Here is a 15,509-nt window from a genome sequence, read left to right on the forward strand (position 1 = left end):
TTATAATGTCACACAAAAATAAAAAGCAGAGAGTTGTCATATGGTAGGAGACAGCTCTGCTATTTAAAACCTGATGCTTATCATGTTTGACAAGTGCCAACAGCAGCTAAAAAAATGATGTTGACGATTTCCACAGCTACCAAAACTTGTTCCCTTTTTTGGCATCTCTGGAAGGGAATGTGACCTATCTAAAACTGTACCCTGGAGGGTCATCCTGCATTCCCAGAGCAAAGCCATGCCAATGCTGGAGGGGTTGGGCAGGGATGCACTTACGCTGCTCGCAGGTCTCTCCCAGCCAGCCCGGGAGGCAGCGACACGTGCCCAGGACATGGTCACAGCCAGCAGCATTCTTGCACTTGCACACCTGGTGGCAGTCAAGCCCAAAGAATCCATCTGGACAAGCTGCAAATGCACAACATTAATTTTTAGCATGGTTCCTCTTTGTTGTTTTCTTCTTTCTGTATAAACCCCCTCTCATCTTTTCACAGATGCTTAAGAACCAGTTGCTTCAAGGGCTAAGCCTGCACAACTCTGTGCTGTACATCTCAGAAAAATGTGACCCTCTTACACAAGCAACTGATTTCTGCTCTGTAAAACACAGTTGAGAGTATTGAAAAGCCATAAAACAAGTGATAGAACAGACCCAGGTTCACACAAACTGGTACTTGTGCTTCTGTAATGACAGAGGAAAAAGGAAATAATTCAACATAATCAAGACTCCAGAGCCATCCCTGCTGATCTCCTTCCCCTTGGAAATGCAAAACTTCTGCTCCCATTTACTGCCCTGACACTTTCCTAAAGATTTTTTAACAATAAACGTAAGCCACAGTGGTGTTGTTCAGTGCTGAAATGAAAAACTGGCAAAGTGAATGAATAGAGAAAATCAAGATATATTCAATGTGGTAAAACAACTCCAGGGAGCTGAAGCAGCTCTGTACCTACAGCTGGGAAATGAAAGGAGGAGCAGACCCATGGACTCAATTTTTACCTTTACCAATACTGACAGCAGTGAAAATAAGCATTGGTGCTTGTCAGTGGGTCACATTATACACAAAATGCTGCATTGCAAGGATGTTAAAGCTGCTACACAGAGTTAAAAAAAATTAAAATTAGATATGTTGTCTGTGTAGCCTTAATTTAACACCTCTGTATATATATGTGTGTGTGTGTGTGTTTAGCTTAAGTACCTGCATAATTATGTTACACTAAGTGATAATAGACCTATAGATACACAATTGTTTGTCACTCTTTTCACAGAACCCCTAAATTAGTCTCAGGAATTATGCTTATCATAAGATAAGCATAAAATAAGTTATTCAAGAAAACTTATCTCTTCATCCTCCTTATTCCATATAAACCTATATTTAAAACCCAATCCTCACACTTCTACCATGAAATGAGAACAACTCGCTTCCCAATAGATTCTTATGGCGATTATCACCATACACACGAACCAACAACCCTCCACACTGATCTCCCAGCTCTCTACCATGTCAGAATAACATTGGTATCATCATAGAATGCTTCGGGTTGGAAAGAGCCTTAAAGATCATCTTGTTCCAACCCCCATGCCATGGGCAGGGACACCTTCCACTAGACCAGGGTGCTCAAAGCCCCATCCAACCTAGCCTTGGACATTTCCTGACATTTATCCATGTGCATCTTTCACTGTTGGACTCTTCTGTCCTTTTTCTTCTCCGTGTCTTCTTCATGCCCAGGCCTTTTGTCTCAGTCTGCTCATCCTCCCTCTTTCACAGATGCAAATTCAGCTCTCCAACAGTGAGCTGTCTGCTTTGGCTACAAGTTGGAGGAATTCCCAATCCGTAGCTATCAGCAAACCTGACCTTCACCCAGTGCTGGTGGGCAGTGTAACACTCTGAATGTCTGCTTTGGCTCCTCTACCCTCAGAGCTTCTGCTCAGCTTGTGACAACAAACGATTGCTTCATGTACTCAAAATCAAAAGGCTGCTCTTCCCTTTGTCCCTTCCAGGAAGATTTCAGGCTTCCTGCCCTTCCAAATTCGGGTGCCCCAGGAAAAGAGAAAAGAGCTCCATGCCCATGTAACACCATAACACATCCATCAGCCTCTGCTCAAACCTCACTGGGAGAGCTGTTAGCAAGTTGTAAGGAGCAGCCACCAGTGTGTGGTTTAAGCTTTCCGTCTCTGTTCTGCCTCAGTAGACACGGACAGGCTTCTCCTGCTGAACCCTCAGTGACTTCAAAGGCTGACGAAGTTCTTTGTTTAATGCAGGGACTACACAGCCTTGTCAGCTATTCCTCGACATGCACAGTATTTATTTTCCTTTTTTATCTTATTAAAACAGCAATCTTGCTGGGCTATCTTATGACAATGATTAACTGCTGAAATCTCAAGGGAGAGTCCAGTGTGTCTGTCCTGTGGCAGTGCTGATCAGCAGCTGAGATGCCAAAGCCAAGAGTTGTGCCCCACAAGGGTGATATGTTGCTGTTATTAATGCATCAATTAATATATATACTGTAGGAATGGCCCAAGACTCCTGCTGACTCCAGTTAGTGGACTAATTGCCTGGCATTTGGAGATATTCAGTCAGATGAACCAGTGGACTGGATAATTCTTGCGTTGGCCTGATCCCAACACTGGACACAGCCTTGGGTCATACAGCACAGAGCAGGGAGCAGCAGGGAACAGAATTAACCTAAATTACAGTGTGGTGAAGGCAACCCCAGCCTTCAAAGTGAGAGCAGCAGATGCTCAGCACTTCACAGAAGTAAATCAATTATAACAATTGCCTCCCCAAACAGGTTCAGGGCAGGGTGACTGCCCACTTGGCACATTTCTGACAGAACTGTGAGTGTGGCTGGTGAACTCAGGCACACCTGGATTCCTCTGCCTTTCCTGGCTGGGCAGCTGGGCTGCCTGAAATCAGGAACCCTCAGCTCAGGCTTCCTGCATGTCAGATGTTTACATTTAATTGAAGCAGTAATTGATATATTTATCTAGTTATCACAATAGAGATTGGTTTTAGGGTTGGGATTTTTTGGTTTGGGATTTTTTTGCTTTGCCTGTTTAGTTCTAAGTGCATTAAAACCAAAGCCCTGCAGAAGTGGGTGAATACAGAACCATTTTTACTGGAGAAGATGCCACTTAAGTTATCTGTGCTTGAACAGGAGACAGAAGAGACTTTACAAAGCCACCTTTGCTATGATCCTTGCCTTTGCACAGCCCAGGAATGTAGCAGAATTAATTGCTGCTTTACTTCAGGAACAGCCAAAACTCCATCAGTGCCTCTGGTACCTTCTCCCCAGGCATGTAACATTCTCCACTCAGATAAGGAAGATATCTAGAGGCATTGCTAGTAGCATCTACCAAAAATGACTCATTTTCCTTTGGTAATGCAAGATCTTGTGAAGAAACACACATCATTTCATCAGTGTTCTTTTTGCATCACTTGCTGCTTTTAAGAAAATTCAAAGAAAGCCTTTCCCTAGATTGTTTTTACAGAGAGAAAACATTTCTTTGTAGATTATTTTGTTTTCAGCCTTATTTGCAAATGTTACCTATTTTGCAACTGAAACAGTTCTGCTCATTTTGCAGCTCCTTTGAAATAGATTTGAAAAGATTCACAAGGTTCACTGTCACAAAGGATTGAGTAGAGCTGAAAGCTGGCGCAGGCATGTACCACTTTCAGAAATGTCTAATTTTCTTTCAGCAGGTGTCTTGATAGCTTTATTCTTACCCAACATTATTGTATGTGACCACAGCACTACTGCAGAGGCAGCACTACCACTGAATGACACCAGATGAAGAGCAGCTGATCAAAGGCAAAGCTGAACTGAGATGGTGGTGGACAGACAAAAGTACTTTGAAGAGCGTGAGGTCTTTTGGTAGCTTCCTATAGCTGAGGGCACAGAAGGTCAGTCAACTCCCAAGTAATTCACAGCAAGGTCCCAAGAAACAGCAGCCTGGAGCAAAAGTATCTCCTGCTGTAGGTGAGCTTGTCATGCTGGCAGGTGATGGTGATGGGGTGTGCCTGGCTGTTATCTGCATTCCTGACAGGAGATGCATGTAGGCTGAGACTTAGCAAGGACTAAGATGACATTAACAATTCTAATAAATATTAATGAGAGATTACAGTCATTTGTAGCAAATTAAGAATTTGGAAATGGCCACTGAAGTGATGTTTTGCAACAGGGACTGGCAGGTAAATCTATGAAGACCTACTTCCTACTGAAGATTGTAAATTAATGAAAAGGAATAGCAGTACTTTCTTCCCACCTGAAGATATGAAAACCAGTTCCAGAAAACCCAAAGGCAAATTCTGAGACTTCTGCAGGTTCACCCTGAATCTCAGTTCTGTTCTGCCACAAGCAAAATACCAGAAGCAACGACTGCAGGTTCAAACACCCTCACTATGCAGGGGTGATATTAATTATTAATATTAATCAATATTAGATTTTGTAAGGGACTGTGCTCTCCTAAGACTTTGACAGCTTCAAAAGTCTGAGTCTCATCATTTCTGCGATTATGGAAAAGTCCTTCCCAGACATGGCATGAGTCACCAGCAGGATGTGAAAAGTCCAAGGCAACTCCACAGTGCTGGGTCTCCATCCCAAAATTTGTGCCTGGGAGGCACAGAGCCTGGTCAGTGGGTGGATTTCCAAGAGGACAGCAAAAAGCACATCCCTGCCAGAAGGAAACCCTGCCAGTCTCCCAGACACTGGGAACAGAAGCACTGCAGCTCCTCAGAGAAAAGGTGCCAAGAAGGTTCTACCAAGGGCAAACCACCCACACATTTTCCTCCCTCGTCGCCTTTTAGAAGCAGCCAAACTGTTCTGGCTGAAATGTTCTATGTCAAAAGGTAACTCAGGTCAGGCCAGAGCAGACACCCTGCCTGCCTGAGAGATAACATGTAGAAAACAGTGTTTTGCAAATGGTAAGGACTGAATTCCACTTTCCCATCCGCAATCTTCTTTCAGAAATTAAAAAAGATAAAAATGTCCAGCATGACTGACTTGGAAGCTGAGAGTTGGTTTGTTTTTTTCTTTCCAATAGATGTCACCCAGGCTTCTCCATATTCCTCACACCTACCTTGGCAAAGGATATTTATCCTCTTTGTCCCCATTATGACTCCTGCTGGAATGAACAGATCTACACAACAGCACAGACAACTGCTTTGGGTTTTCTCCAATAATAAACAATAATTTTTTTTAAAAAAGGCATGGCAAAACAGAGCTCAACTAAACCATATTTAAAAGGGCCATAGTGGACCTATCATAAATTACAAGGTGTAGTTTGCAGCAGCACCTTGGAAAGAATATTTATTTTGTATAATAGTCCTTGGTAAGAATGAGAGGGAAACAACAAGCACCATCTGAACCCAAGCCAGTGGGTGCTTTGCTCCATTCCTGGCCAGGCTGTGGAGCATCTCCCTTCCCATGAGAGGGCAGCAGCTGCCTGTGAGTGCAGCCACTTCCTTCTGCTGTGGCTCGAATGCTGCCATAGTAAACTGACTGCTTTCTAAGCAAGATAATTGTGTCTTAAGGATCATAATTTGTACAATCTTCAATCCTTTACACTTAAATAAGTTTCACAGTGCCTGACTGACTATATGTTGTTTCTCTTTAATTTTTTTAAGATCTGCACAATGATGCGGCTCAACAACAACCTGCTTTGATGATGCTACGGACTGACTCACAACAATGTATGTAAGGAATCCAGTCTAACACTTTACCAAATGACTACGTGATAGAAGATGGTCTGTTGGATTTGTTAAAGTCTGAAAGTATATCTGTTGTTAAAGAGTTCCATTGGGATGATGCTCATATCCATGTTTTTCTCTAAATCGTTTCAGGGAGGCACTAGAAACAAGCAATTGTAATGCTGAGCAAGCATCTTCCTGCTCAGTGCTCTGCTTAAAAAGAATCTTCATAAAGGTGTTATAAAACAAGAGCCTTCATGTGTTTTTAACCATGTTAAAACATGTGCCCAACGCCAGGCACCCAGCAAGATGCTGTGCTGAGTTAGGATGGCAGCTCACATTTCGGTGTTGGTTTCCAAGTAACTTCAATATTTTATCAATCTGACAGGGTAAAATTTAAAATCTGAATAAATAAAGCCCTTTGCACAAATCCAGAAGTGATCAGAGGGAGCAACAGTACCTCTTTCACAGAAGGTTCCGGTCCAGCCTGCCGTGCAGGCGCAGGCTCCGCTGACGTGGTCACAGGCAGCTCCGTTCTGGCACTGACAGCCGCGCTCACAGCCCGGGCCAAAGCTCCCCTCGGGACACCCTGCAGCACAGGAATCACAGCCACACCACGGGTCAGTGCTGCAGCACAGCAGGGATCAACAGGGAATTGTTTCATACATGGCAAATCTTACTCTTTCCAAAAGAAGAGCCAAGGCATAATGGTAATGGTTTAAAACTGAGCGGAGTGAGTGTTCTCCTTGGGGTTCAGGTAAGCTGGCTTGGTTCTAAGATCTGTTTTAGGAAAACACCACGGTATTGAAAGACTAAATTCTGCACAGAGACTAACATTTTCTAGTTGCAAAGCCTGAGACTTCACAGGTTCTGCCTAGTGACATTTTGCCCCCGGTCTGCAATTGCTTATGTGCACATCTCCTCTGGGGCTTCATCAGCTGGGAGGGGAGAAGCTCCTCTGTTTTCCCTCAAATCCTCTTTCCCCAGAAAGCTGGAGAAAATTGGAAATGTAGTAGTTTCCTTCAAAAAGCTCTGAAATGAAGGCTGCACTCTTTACTTTCATGCTCTGCTTTGAAAAATTCAAGTGAAAATTTTACATCTGGGGGACAGATTAACAATTACATTTCCACAGCAGTTAATGGAAGGAGTTACAAGAGATTTGCATAGTACTCACTATTGGAAGAAAGAAAACAACATTTAAGAAAGAAAATAATTTCTTCCAGGATTATAGGAAAATCAATTAAGAACAGGGGCAGTTGCCTAATACACATTAGATATTTTGGACAGGCTGAAACACAGAGATATACTTGGCTAAACACAGCATTGCAGCGCCTCCACTCATTTGAACATGTGAACATCCCTCTAAATGAGTTATGTAGATTATTGCCAGGTCTCTTCCAGAAGCCTATGATTTTAGTGTTTACATCAACAAAATGACTTGCAGGCAATCTGGAAAGAGTCACAGAGAACAGAAAACAAGGAGGGTCCTCAAAGACAATTCTAGGACTGGAATAAGGGAGTGGGTTTGGTGTTGCCCATTGGGTACCAAGGGGGGGAGTGGTCAGAGATGGTGTGAATTTGGGTGCTCCTGCAGTGACTGTGTGCTAGTTGGAGCCAATCCCAGTGCATCTTACAGAGAAGCTGGGATGGGACATAGAATAGTAAGGTACATCAAGTATTCACTTGCTTTCAAATAGTTGAAAAATGGGATGTTTAAATGTGAATATATTTGAATGCATTTTTTGCACTTGGAGGTGAAATTCAGTCCCCCCATTTGCATCCCCTCCTGTTTCCAAAGCTTCAGATCACAGTGCAGTCTAACAAATAAATACACAGAAGTCACTTGTGCCTTAAAAGCTGGATCCTTCTCAGTGTTTTCTTTTCACTTCAAGTTTCATTCAGGAGAATCCATGCAAGGGAAGTCACTTTGCAGTGCAGCCAGAGGTGTGGGGCTCTCAGCAGAGCTCCCTTCAAAGCCTTAGCCTGGAGCTGAGGCTTTCAAGATGATGGCAAAGGGTCAGAACACTTCACAAGTGATTTCACAGTCCACATCACAGAGAATCTGCCTCTGCCCAAGCAGGCACATGCTGCTGTGATGCGTGTTGAGATCCAGACACCTCTCCAGAGCACCTGCTCCTGTCAAGGAAGGATCCCAACCTGTAGGGAGAGGCTGGGGATGCCTTGGTAGCAGGGGAGATCTCCAGGGATAAAGATCTCACCTCCAAGGGAGAATAAAATGTTTGGGGAATAATATGGCATTCAGAATCTTGTACACACACATATCTATATATATGCATTTCTTTAGATATATTTATACACACACACACACACACACAAAGTGGGGTAAAAAGCAGACTGAATGAAACAAAAAAAAACCTAGACAGAACTTCAGGAACTGCCAGATGTGTCGTCAGTGGCGATGGCTTCACTGATTCCCTCACCAGCCAAGATTTAAACCAGCTATTTGGCTACTTTCTGCCTGCAGAGCTGCTATTTTGAGAGAGATCAAGAGTGAAAAAGAAGTGGAGCTGGCAGCTCTTTCTCTGGGAGCTGGTCTTCCCAACACACTGTCCTTCCACTCCCTCTGTGCCAACAGCAACAAGGGCTGAAAGATCAACTTTCCAGGTTTTTGTTTTAGGTCACGGTTCCAGATTAATTGTTTTGACATTTCTGTGTGACACCAGCAGTTAATCCTGCCCACGCTACTGAGACTCTGGTAGCTGCATCTGTGCTACTGTAAGATTGTTAAACCAATAGATAAAATGTTTATTTTATTTAACAACATCAATATAATCAATAATAATAATAGCAGCTCAACCATGCAACTTACTGCCACAAGATGAAGTGGATTCCAAATGCTTGCATGGAATGAAAAAGAAAATAGGCACATTAAAAAAATCAAGTTGTATTAAATATAAAAATATTGCTTCTGTCTCATGAAGCTCCAGAATGACAAAGTGATGAAACCTGAGGAGACATATCCAAAATTATCTATAACCCTGGTTTTATGTGCTTAAAGCCTCTGCTATTGACCTCTGGCAGCAGTGAACATGAAGGTCGTGGGTCTCTGGTTTGACCACTGAGTATTTTTGTTGTTAGTAAACACAGGACCCTAAGACTTTCTGATTTTTCTTCTGTTCTGTACATGTGAAGAACTTCTGTATGCCTGACCTTAAAAAGAGATTTATGAAGGAATAGTGCAGCCCTAAAACCCAGCAAATAAAACCAGTATGGAAACTCTTGTGCCGCAAACCAAAGGCACAACAATCCTGTCCCTCACACCAGGTCTTCACATTACAAATATCTGCTGAGTCCAAAACAAGTCTGAAAATTGTGTTTTCTGGAATTCAGATTAGGGAAAGTCTCTATCCCCGATGAAACCTGAGAATGTTGTGACACACTGGGCAGAGTGGAGGCAGCACAGCCTGGAGGCACTTCCTGCAGGGAATTACCAGGAAGACACAATTTCCACTGCTTGGGTTTGCACATTCCCAGATTGGCCAAGGTGGGCACTCACTCTGCTGGCAGCGTGTCCCGGTGAATCCCGGCTCACAGCGGCAGGAGCTGTGGCTGCAGACACAGCAAGGGGGAACTCACACCCAGGGCCACCTTCAAACCCACCCCATGGATTGTTTGACTTCTCAGAGAGAGGACAGAAAATGTACAAAATGTCCCATTAAGCTACAGAAGTGCTGGACTAAACTCTCAGCTGTAGCTTGGGCACAAATCAGTGGAAATAAAGACAGTTTTTCCTGGACTATGTCAGCTGCAAGTAGGCAGATATTGTCCCATCCACACGAAATTCATCAGTCATAGTCAATCCATACCAATCAATCCACAGTCACAAACATATAATTTCATAGGAATAAAATATCAGGTATTGACTCACTTAGCAAAAATCTGCATAACCAGAATAGTTAAGGGGTAAAACCAAACAGAATTGGGAGCACCCTCATAATTTCCTTAAAATACTGCAAATGCAACATGGATACAAAGAACTCACACAATGTTTGTTAAAACAACTTATTGCTTTCATTCTAAAAATCACCCAGCACTGACATACTTATGACAATGTACTGCAGCATCTCCTTTCTTTTGTGTAAGGATAAAGATGAAGGTGCCAATTAGGGCAACAAAAACCTGGGCTTGGAGTTGGGAATCTGTTTCATGTCCGGTGTGCAAGAGCTGGAAGAGGTGCCTTGCCAAGACATCTCTGCAAAACAACTTTTCTCAGATCTTATACTGAATAGAAATAAAAGCTTTTCTTTGCCATGGTCTCTCAATTCTTTAGACAGCCCCAGGAGTCATGGAAAGCCATCTCAATGGCTCTACATGCTACCAGCTGGTTTGATTTTTAAAATACACACATTGGTGGAAACTTCAGATTTGCCCAGAGTTTTCTTCAGTACAGAGCCTGAGAAGTCAGGTCCAAAACTTACTGCTGTCAACACTGAGAATTAATTTAAAAGACTTTATGTGTTTAAAACCAAGTTTAAAAAGAGTTTTTTATTCTGTTGACTTTTTTGCAAGAGGCATCACAAGGAATCAAGTAGAATAGATGTGTCACAGGAGAAGGAAGGAATCAAGCAGAATGGCTTCACATTAATATGGTGCCATCCAAAAAGGGCAAATCTACTGTCTTACACAGCCACCAATATGGAAAGTGATGCTAAAGTCAACAGAAGGATGCTCTGCTCTTCCAGAGAAGAGAATTTCTCACAGCATTTATATTTCCAAGTTAAAAAGTGACCTTTAGACACATGACTCTACATGCCACTCACTTGTTGAATAAATCTCCCCCAAACAAAATGAAAAATGGAGAATTAATCTGAAAACTAATCTGTGCTGAAAATGAAAAACAAAACTGTCTGTCAGTCAAAAAGCTGATGGGACAGATGGTATTGGGCAAAGGGATCCATAGTGTTGAAATAAGAGCTTATATCAATACTTTGCGCTTCATCAGCCATCTATTTCGATGCTTTGAACCTGGATAATTAAGGATTAGAACCACCCAGGCTGTGCAAACCCATAAACACACAATTTCAGGAGCAATAAGATTAACAAAACTTATTAAAAAACTGTCACAGACCAAGAACAAACAGAGCTGGTTCCTCCACATGCAGTTGGGTCCCTGGGGGATACCGTGTGCCCTGACTTACGGTGTTTGCAGTCGTGGCCAGTCCAGCCCGGGGGGCACGAGCACTGTCCGGTGACGTGGTGACACTGAGCACTGCTGCCACAGCTGCACAGCAACAGGCACTTGGGCCCATAGGAGCCCTCAGGGCAGGCTGAGAACAGATGGACAGATTTCAACTAGGTCATAACTCAGGCACAGACTCATCTTTCCAACTAGACAGCAACATCTCACCCCCAAAACCTGCTTTAGCTGAACCCAGAGATCAAAATGGCAAGATGAAAGAAGTATCTGTAATTTGTGCCCTGGGTGTCTGAGGCCAAGTCCTGTAACTTGGGAATAGCTTGAGCGACTTTTGGGTACCTCTGTGCATCAGTCTTGCTCAGAGGAGGAAAAAGTGCTGAGCAAACCTTTCTCAAAAGTAATTTGGCAACCAACAAGGATGAAAAATATGCCACCACTGAGGTCTTGCACAAAGCAGGGCTGTCCCTGAGATTCTGTCTGTGCAGCATAGCAGCCACACTCAAGCAATGAACACCCAGAGGCTGAATAAGCAGCACAGACCTGTTGCTTGAGCATATTCCCATGGTCTCTGGCTGCAGGGGTGGAACTGATACTAATCCTTTGTCCTCACTATTATTTAATCCTAAATCATATACATCAAAAAGTGCTGCTGCAAACATAATCCAAGGTGATGCCATACAGGCCAGCTGGTCAGCACCTCTTGCCAGACAGCCAGGATTACAATGCAAGTGTTGTGGCTATTAAAGATTATATTTCTAAGTACAGTTTTCTACAAGGATGCAGTCTAGCTGGTAATTTGCATCTATCTGCAACCTCCCTCCCATAAATAATATCAACCTTGGGAATTCCTGAAGCTGAAGGACACTTTATTTTGGATCAGTGCATCTCATTTCACAAAGCAGCAAGAAGGTAGAAATCATAACCTGAAGTTTTGGCCTGTCTTTTCCTGGGGAAGGCTGATGCAAGGACTTACTGTCAGAGCAGGACGTGCCAGTGTAGCCTGGGGCACAGTCACAGGCTCCAGTTTCTCTGTTGCACTGTCCCCCATTGGCACAGGGCTCACAGGAGGACTGGCAGTCTGGTCCCCACCAGCCAGCTGGGCAATCTAGGATAAAAAAACACATGAGATGTCCCCAGTGCCATTTGCACTTTCAATACTGTCATAGATTTCTGTTATTACCTTGAAGACTTTCAAAATAATAGTAAAACTGAGCTAGATTGTCATGTTATCTCCACAGAGGTACAGCCCTGACACAGTAAACTGCAGCACATGAGAACTCAGCTGAAGAGAGACCCAAAGGCTCTCTCCCAACTCCAACACAGTGTGTCTGTTTATTAGTTTGGTTTCTGATACAATAATGTCAGGAGTATTTGGATGTATCTGAAAAATTGATTATTGCACTCAGCAAAGGGAAGCTCCACAGGATGGCAGCCTGCAGGAGGGGAGGGCTGCTGTTGTATTTTTGCTGTACTGAGTGGGGCTCAGGATGGTCATACAGCCCAGAGGGACTGGCTGTGAGGTGGAGCTCAGGTCTCCATACAGCTTCTCCTCCTTCCTGCTCTGTCGAGTGCTGAGCCACAATGCAGGTCCTCGCAGGGCAGATGCTCCTCAGGATGTGACAGCCAGAGCTTAGCAAGTTGTCAAGAGGCAGCCCATGTCTCCTTACTAGTTTAGTGTCTCTGAGACTTTATACATCCCTTTACTTAATTCCCCACAATAATACACTCCTTTTTAATTACTTCCTCCATTCCAGGTCCTTCATGTGCTGGTTCCACAATAGCTGTTTTTGGCCAAGGCCCCTCAGCAGCTCCTGAGACACCCTGTGTGCATGTGGCAGCACAGTCCCAAGCTCTGCTCTGCATCAACATCTCTTCCCAGCTTGTAGGAACCAAGCCCAACACACAAATCACTACTATTGACTGGAGCTGAGAGATGGGGCAGGGTAACTGAGCCACACTCCCTCCTTTCCAAGCCATCCCACGTGGTGGATGTCACTTGTTCTGCACCAAGACCGACCCTTTACCCATTCTGCAAGTGAAGTACATTGCATTGCAGGAGTTTGGGGGGGGGAGATAGAATAATTCCACTTATCACATCTTCCAAAGCAAGGCACTGGTCCAACACACCTTGCTCACATGCAGTACCAGTCTTCCCAGCTGGACAGACACACTGCCCTGTCTTCGGATCACAAGGAGCTCCCCCACAGCTGCACCTCTGCCCACAGCTCACCCCAAAGCTCCCAGGCTGGCAAGCTGGACAAAAGAAACCCAAAGACTTGGTTAGGGAGCACTTTGAATGTATTAGGAGGCATCACCACAACCACCACCAATTTTAAAGTGAGCTGTGCTGGTAGAAGTGATCAATATTAGCATTAGTGTCGCAGCAATTGGTGGCCTGCAATTAACTGCAACAGAGCTCTGGAAAAATCTGTACCTGAAGCTTTAAAAGCAACTGCAGTTACCTGGACTAATGTTAGTTTTAGTAACTGGCCTCAGCATCGTGCCTCGACCTTTGCAAGCAGAGACAGCATTTGCCAGGCTCCAAATATCAGTTGGGTTTCAGTGGGGAACTGCCAACTCATATCAACAACAAATGTGCCCTTTTATTTGCAACTTCTATATCTAACCTAAGTTTCCTGAATGAGCTTTCCCATCCAAAGTGCATCTCCCAGGGAAACATGCAGTGAGTACCTACATAAATGGCATTTTTCTCCATGAAACCCTGGTGGACACGGATGTTTGCAGACTCCTGTCTCAGGATCACACAAAATATCAGGAGGACAGTTGCACCTCAGCTTGCAACCAGCCCCATAAAAGCCAGGTGTGCACTCTGGAAATGGAGAAGAAAATATCTAAGAAAAAAGAAGAATTAAGAAAACTGAACAAAAAAACCCCAGAAAATAATTTGGCAGAAATTTGCAGAAAATAGAATCATGTTTTAGAGGTGGTGATAACAAAGTGTAAATACTTAATAAACATTTGTATGGACAATTCAAAGAGGTTACTGCTTCTATACAAACCAGAGAGAGAGTGGCAGAATACTTAAGGATACATTATATTGGAATACTTAAGGATATATTCAATTACAGTCATTGTAGAATTGTCATCTTATGTCTGTACATTCTACTGCTCTCTGCCTTGGTGCAAAGCCAGTGCTGGACAAGGGATGCTCCCTGCCAGAACTGAGCCCACCACCAAGAATGCTAAAAATATTAAATATTGTCACTATTGTTCTCCACCAAACACCCAGACCTAGCACCATAAATCTGACATGTTCTTGCCTGCCCAGAGAAGAATCTGAAGGGAGAATCTCTATTGCATTACTCCCTTGCTGTCTGGAAAGAGCTACTGAGACATGCAAACATGAATGTGGAATACAATTCTCTTTGAACTACCCCCCCAAAACTACAAAGAATAAGTTGAATTCAAAGACCTCCAAACCCAAAGGAAAAGCAGCATTACTGAACCCATTTGCAGATCATCCTGCTGCCACTTATTTACTGTCTCTGTAGAAAAATCAAAGAACAAAAATGAAAATTCCCACAATCTTCATTATTTAGGGCCATATTAGAATTTGGGTTCTGGTTTTCTGTTGCTATTTGATCAGGCTAAAACTCCTGCATTCTTAAGCTGTGCTCCCCTTGATGTCCCTGTGCCAGCAGGCTAAAAAAAACACACTACATAAATCAGTAGAGTATGAATATATCAGTAGCAGCAGCCAAACAAAGCAGATGGGCAGAAGAATGAGAAATTACTAGGACAAAGGAAGAAGCAGATATGGGGAATGTGGCTTTCTAGGGTACCTTTCTGACACTTTTTGCCATGATAACCAGGCTTGCAGGTGCAGGAGCCGTTCCTGGCGTTGCACTCCAGCGTGTGCTCCTTCACACACTGACACTCCTCGGAGCAGCCTGCTCCAAAGGCCCACCTGGGACAGGCTGCAGCCAGATGAAAAGGAGTCATTAGCTCTGTAATTAGGCAGGAGTTGTTTGAAATTGCACACCGCTGCAGAATGCAACTGCTGCAAGAAGCAAAACATTCCGTTCACTCTCAGCAAACACATTCCCATTCCTGTGGCAGTGCCTGTTCATGTGTGGGTGGGTATAATAGACTTTACATGATTCCTTGTGTTAAGTGATTCATTTCATGTCAAGCAATATGTGAATGCAAGAACCAGAAATGTTTCAAAGTAAACTTAGATAAGTTTCTGAATGAAAAAATATTTGGATGTGCTCCAAGACAAAAGCTTTCATTAAAAAAACAAACAACCAAAATAAAACCAAGCACAAAAAATTTTCAGTCTAGCACAGATTTTACAAACAAAACCTCTAAGTACAAAGAAACTTGATCATCTATTTTGCAATGTTTTTGTTTGAAATCTTTTTTTTTGCCCATTTAACATTTTGCCATCATCCTGCCCCTGCTCCTCAGCTCCCACTCCAACCACACTGGCAGCCACTAACGAGCTCCAACCAGACTCTAACCTCAGCAATAACCCTGATGTTAACCTGCCCACCCTGATCCAACCCCACCCTACCCATAGTTCTCACCTTTGTGTGTCAGTAAATCTCAGTTCTAATGGCAAAGATTAATTATTAAAGGAAAATATTAATGAAGTTTTTTGGGCTTCCTGGCACACATCTGAAGTCCTGTCCTGCTGCTCTCAGCCCACT

General features: G+C 43.5%; 1 protein-coding gene across 1 annotated transcript in view; it reads right to left on the bottom strand.

The window, feature by feature from the left end:
* Nucleotides 1-15,509, bottom strand: part of LOC139676896 (multiple epidermal growth factor-like domains protein 6) — a 187,656-nt gene that overhangs the window by 22,813 nt on the left and 149,334 nt on the right. The window contains exons 17-23 of the mRNA XM_071566327.1: nucleotides 14,640-14,774; nucleotides 13,532-13,666; nucleotides 12,964-13,089; nucleotides 11,810-11,941; nucleotides 10,838-10,966; nucleotides 6,139-6,267; nucleotides 274-402 (exon numbers count right to left, since the gene is read on the bottom strand). Coding sequence (XP_071422428.1) covers nucleotides 274-402; nucleotides 6,139-6,267; nucleotides 10,838-10,966; nucleotides 11,810-11,941; nucleotides 12,964-13,089; nucleotides 13,532-13,666; nucleotides 14,640-14,774 — 915 coding nt within the window. The remainder of the gene's footprint in view (nucleotides 1-273; nucleotides 403-6,138; nucleotides 6,268-10,837; nucleotides 10,967-11,809; nucleotides 11,942-12,963; nucleotides 13,090-13,531; nucleotides 13,667-14,639; nucleotides 14,775-15,509) is intronic.

This window comes from Pithys albifrons, chromosome 11 (assembly GCF_047495875.1).
Source record: "Pithys albifrons albifrons isolate INPA30051 chromosome 11, PitAlb_v1, whole genome shotgun sequence".
Classification (NCBI taxonomy): domain Eukaryota; kingdom Metazoa; phylum Chordata; class Aves; order Passeriformes; family Thamnophilidae; genus Pithys; species Pithys albifrons.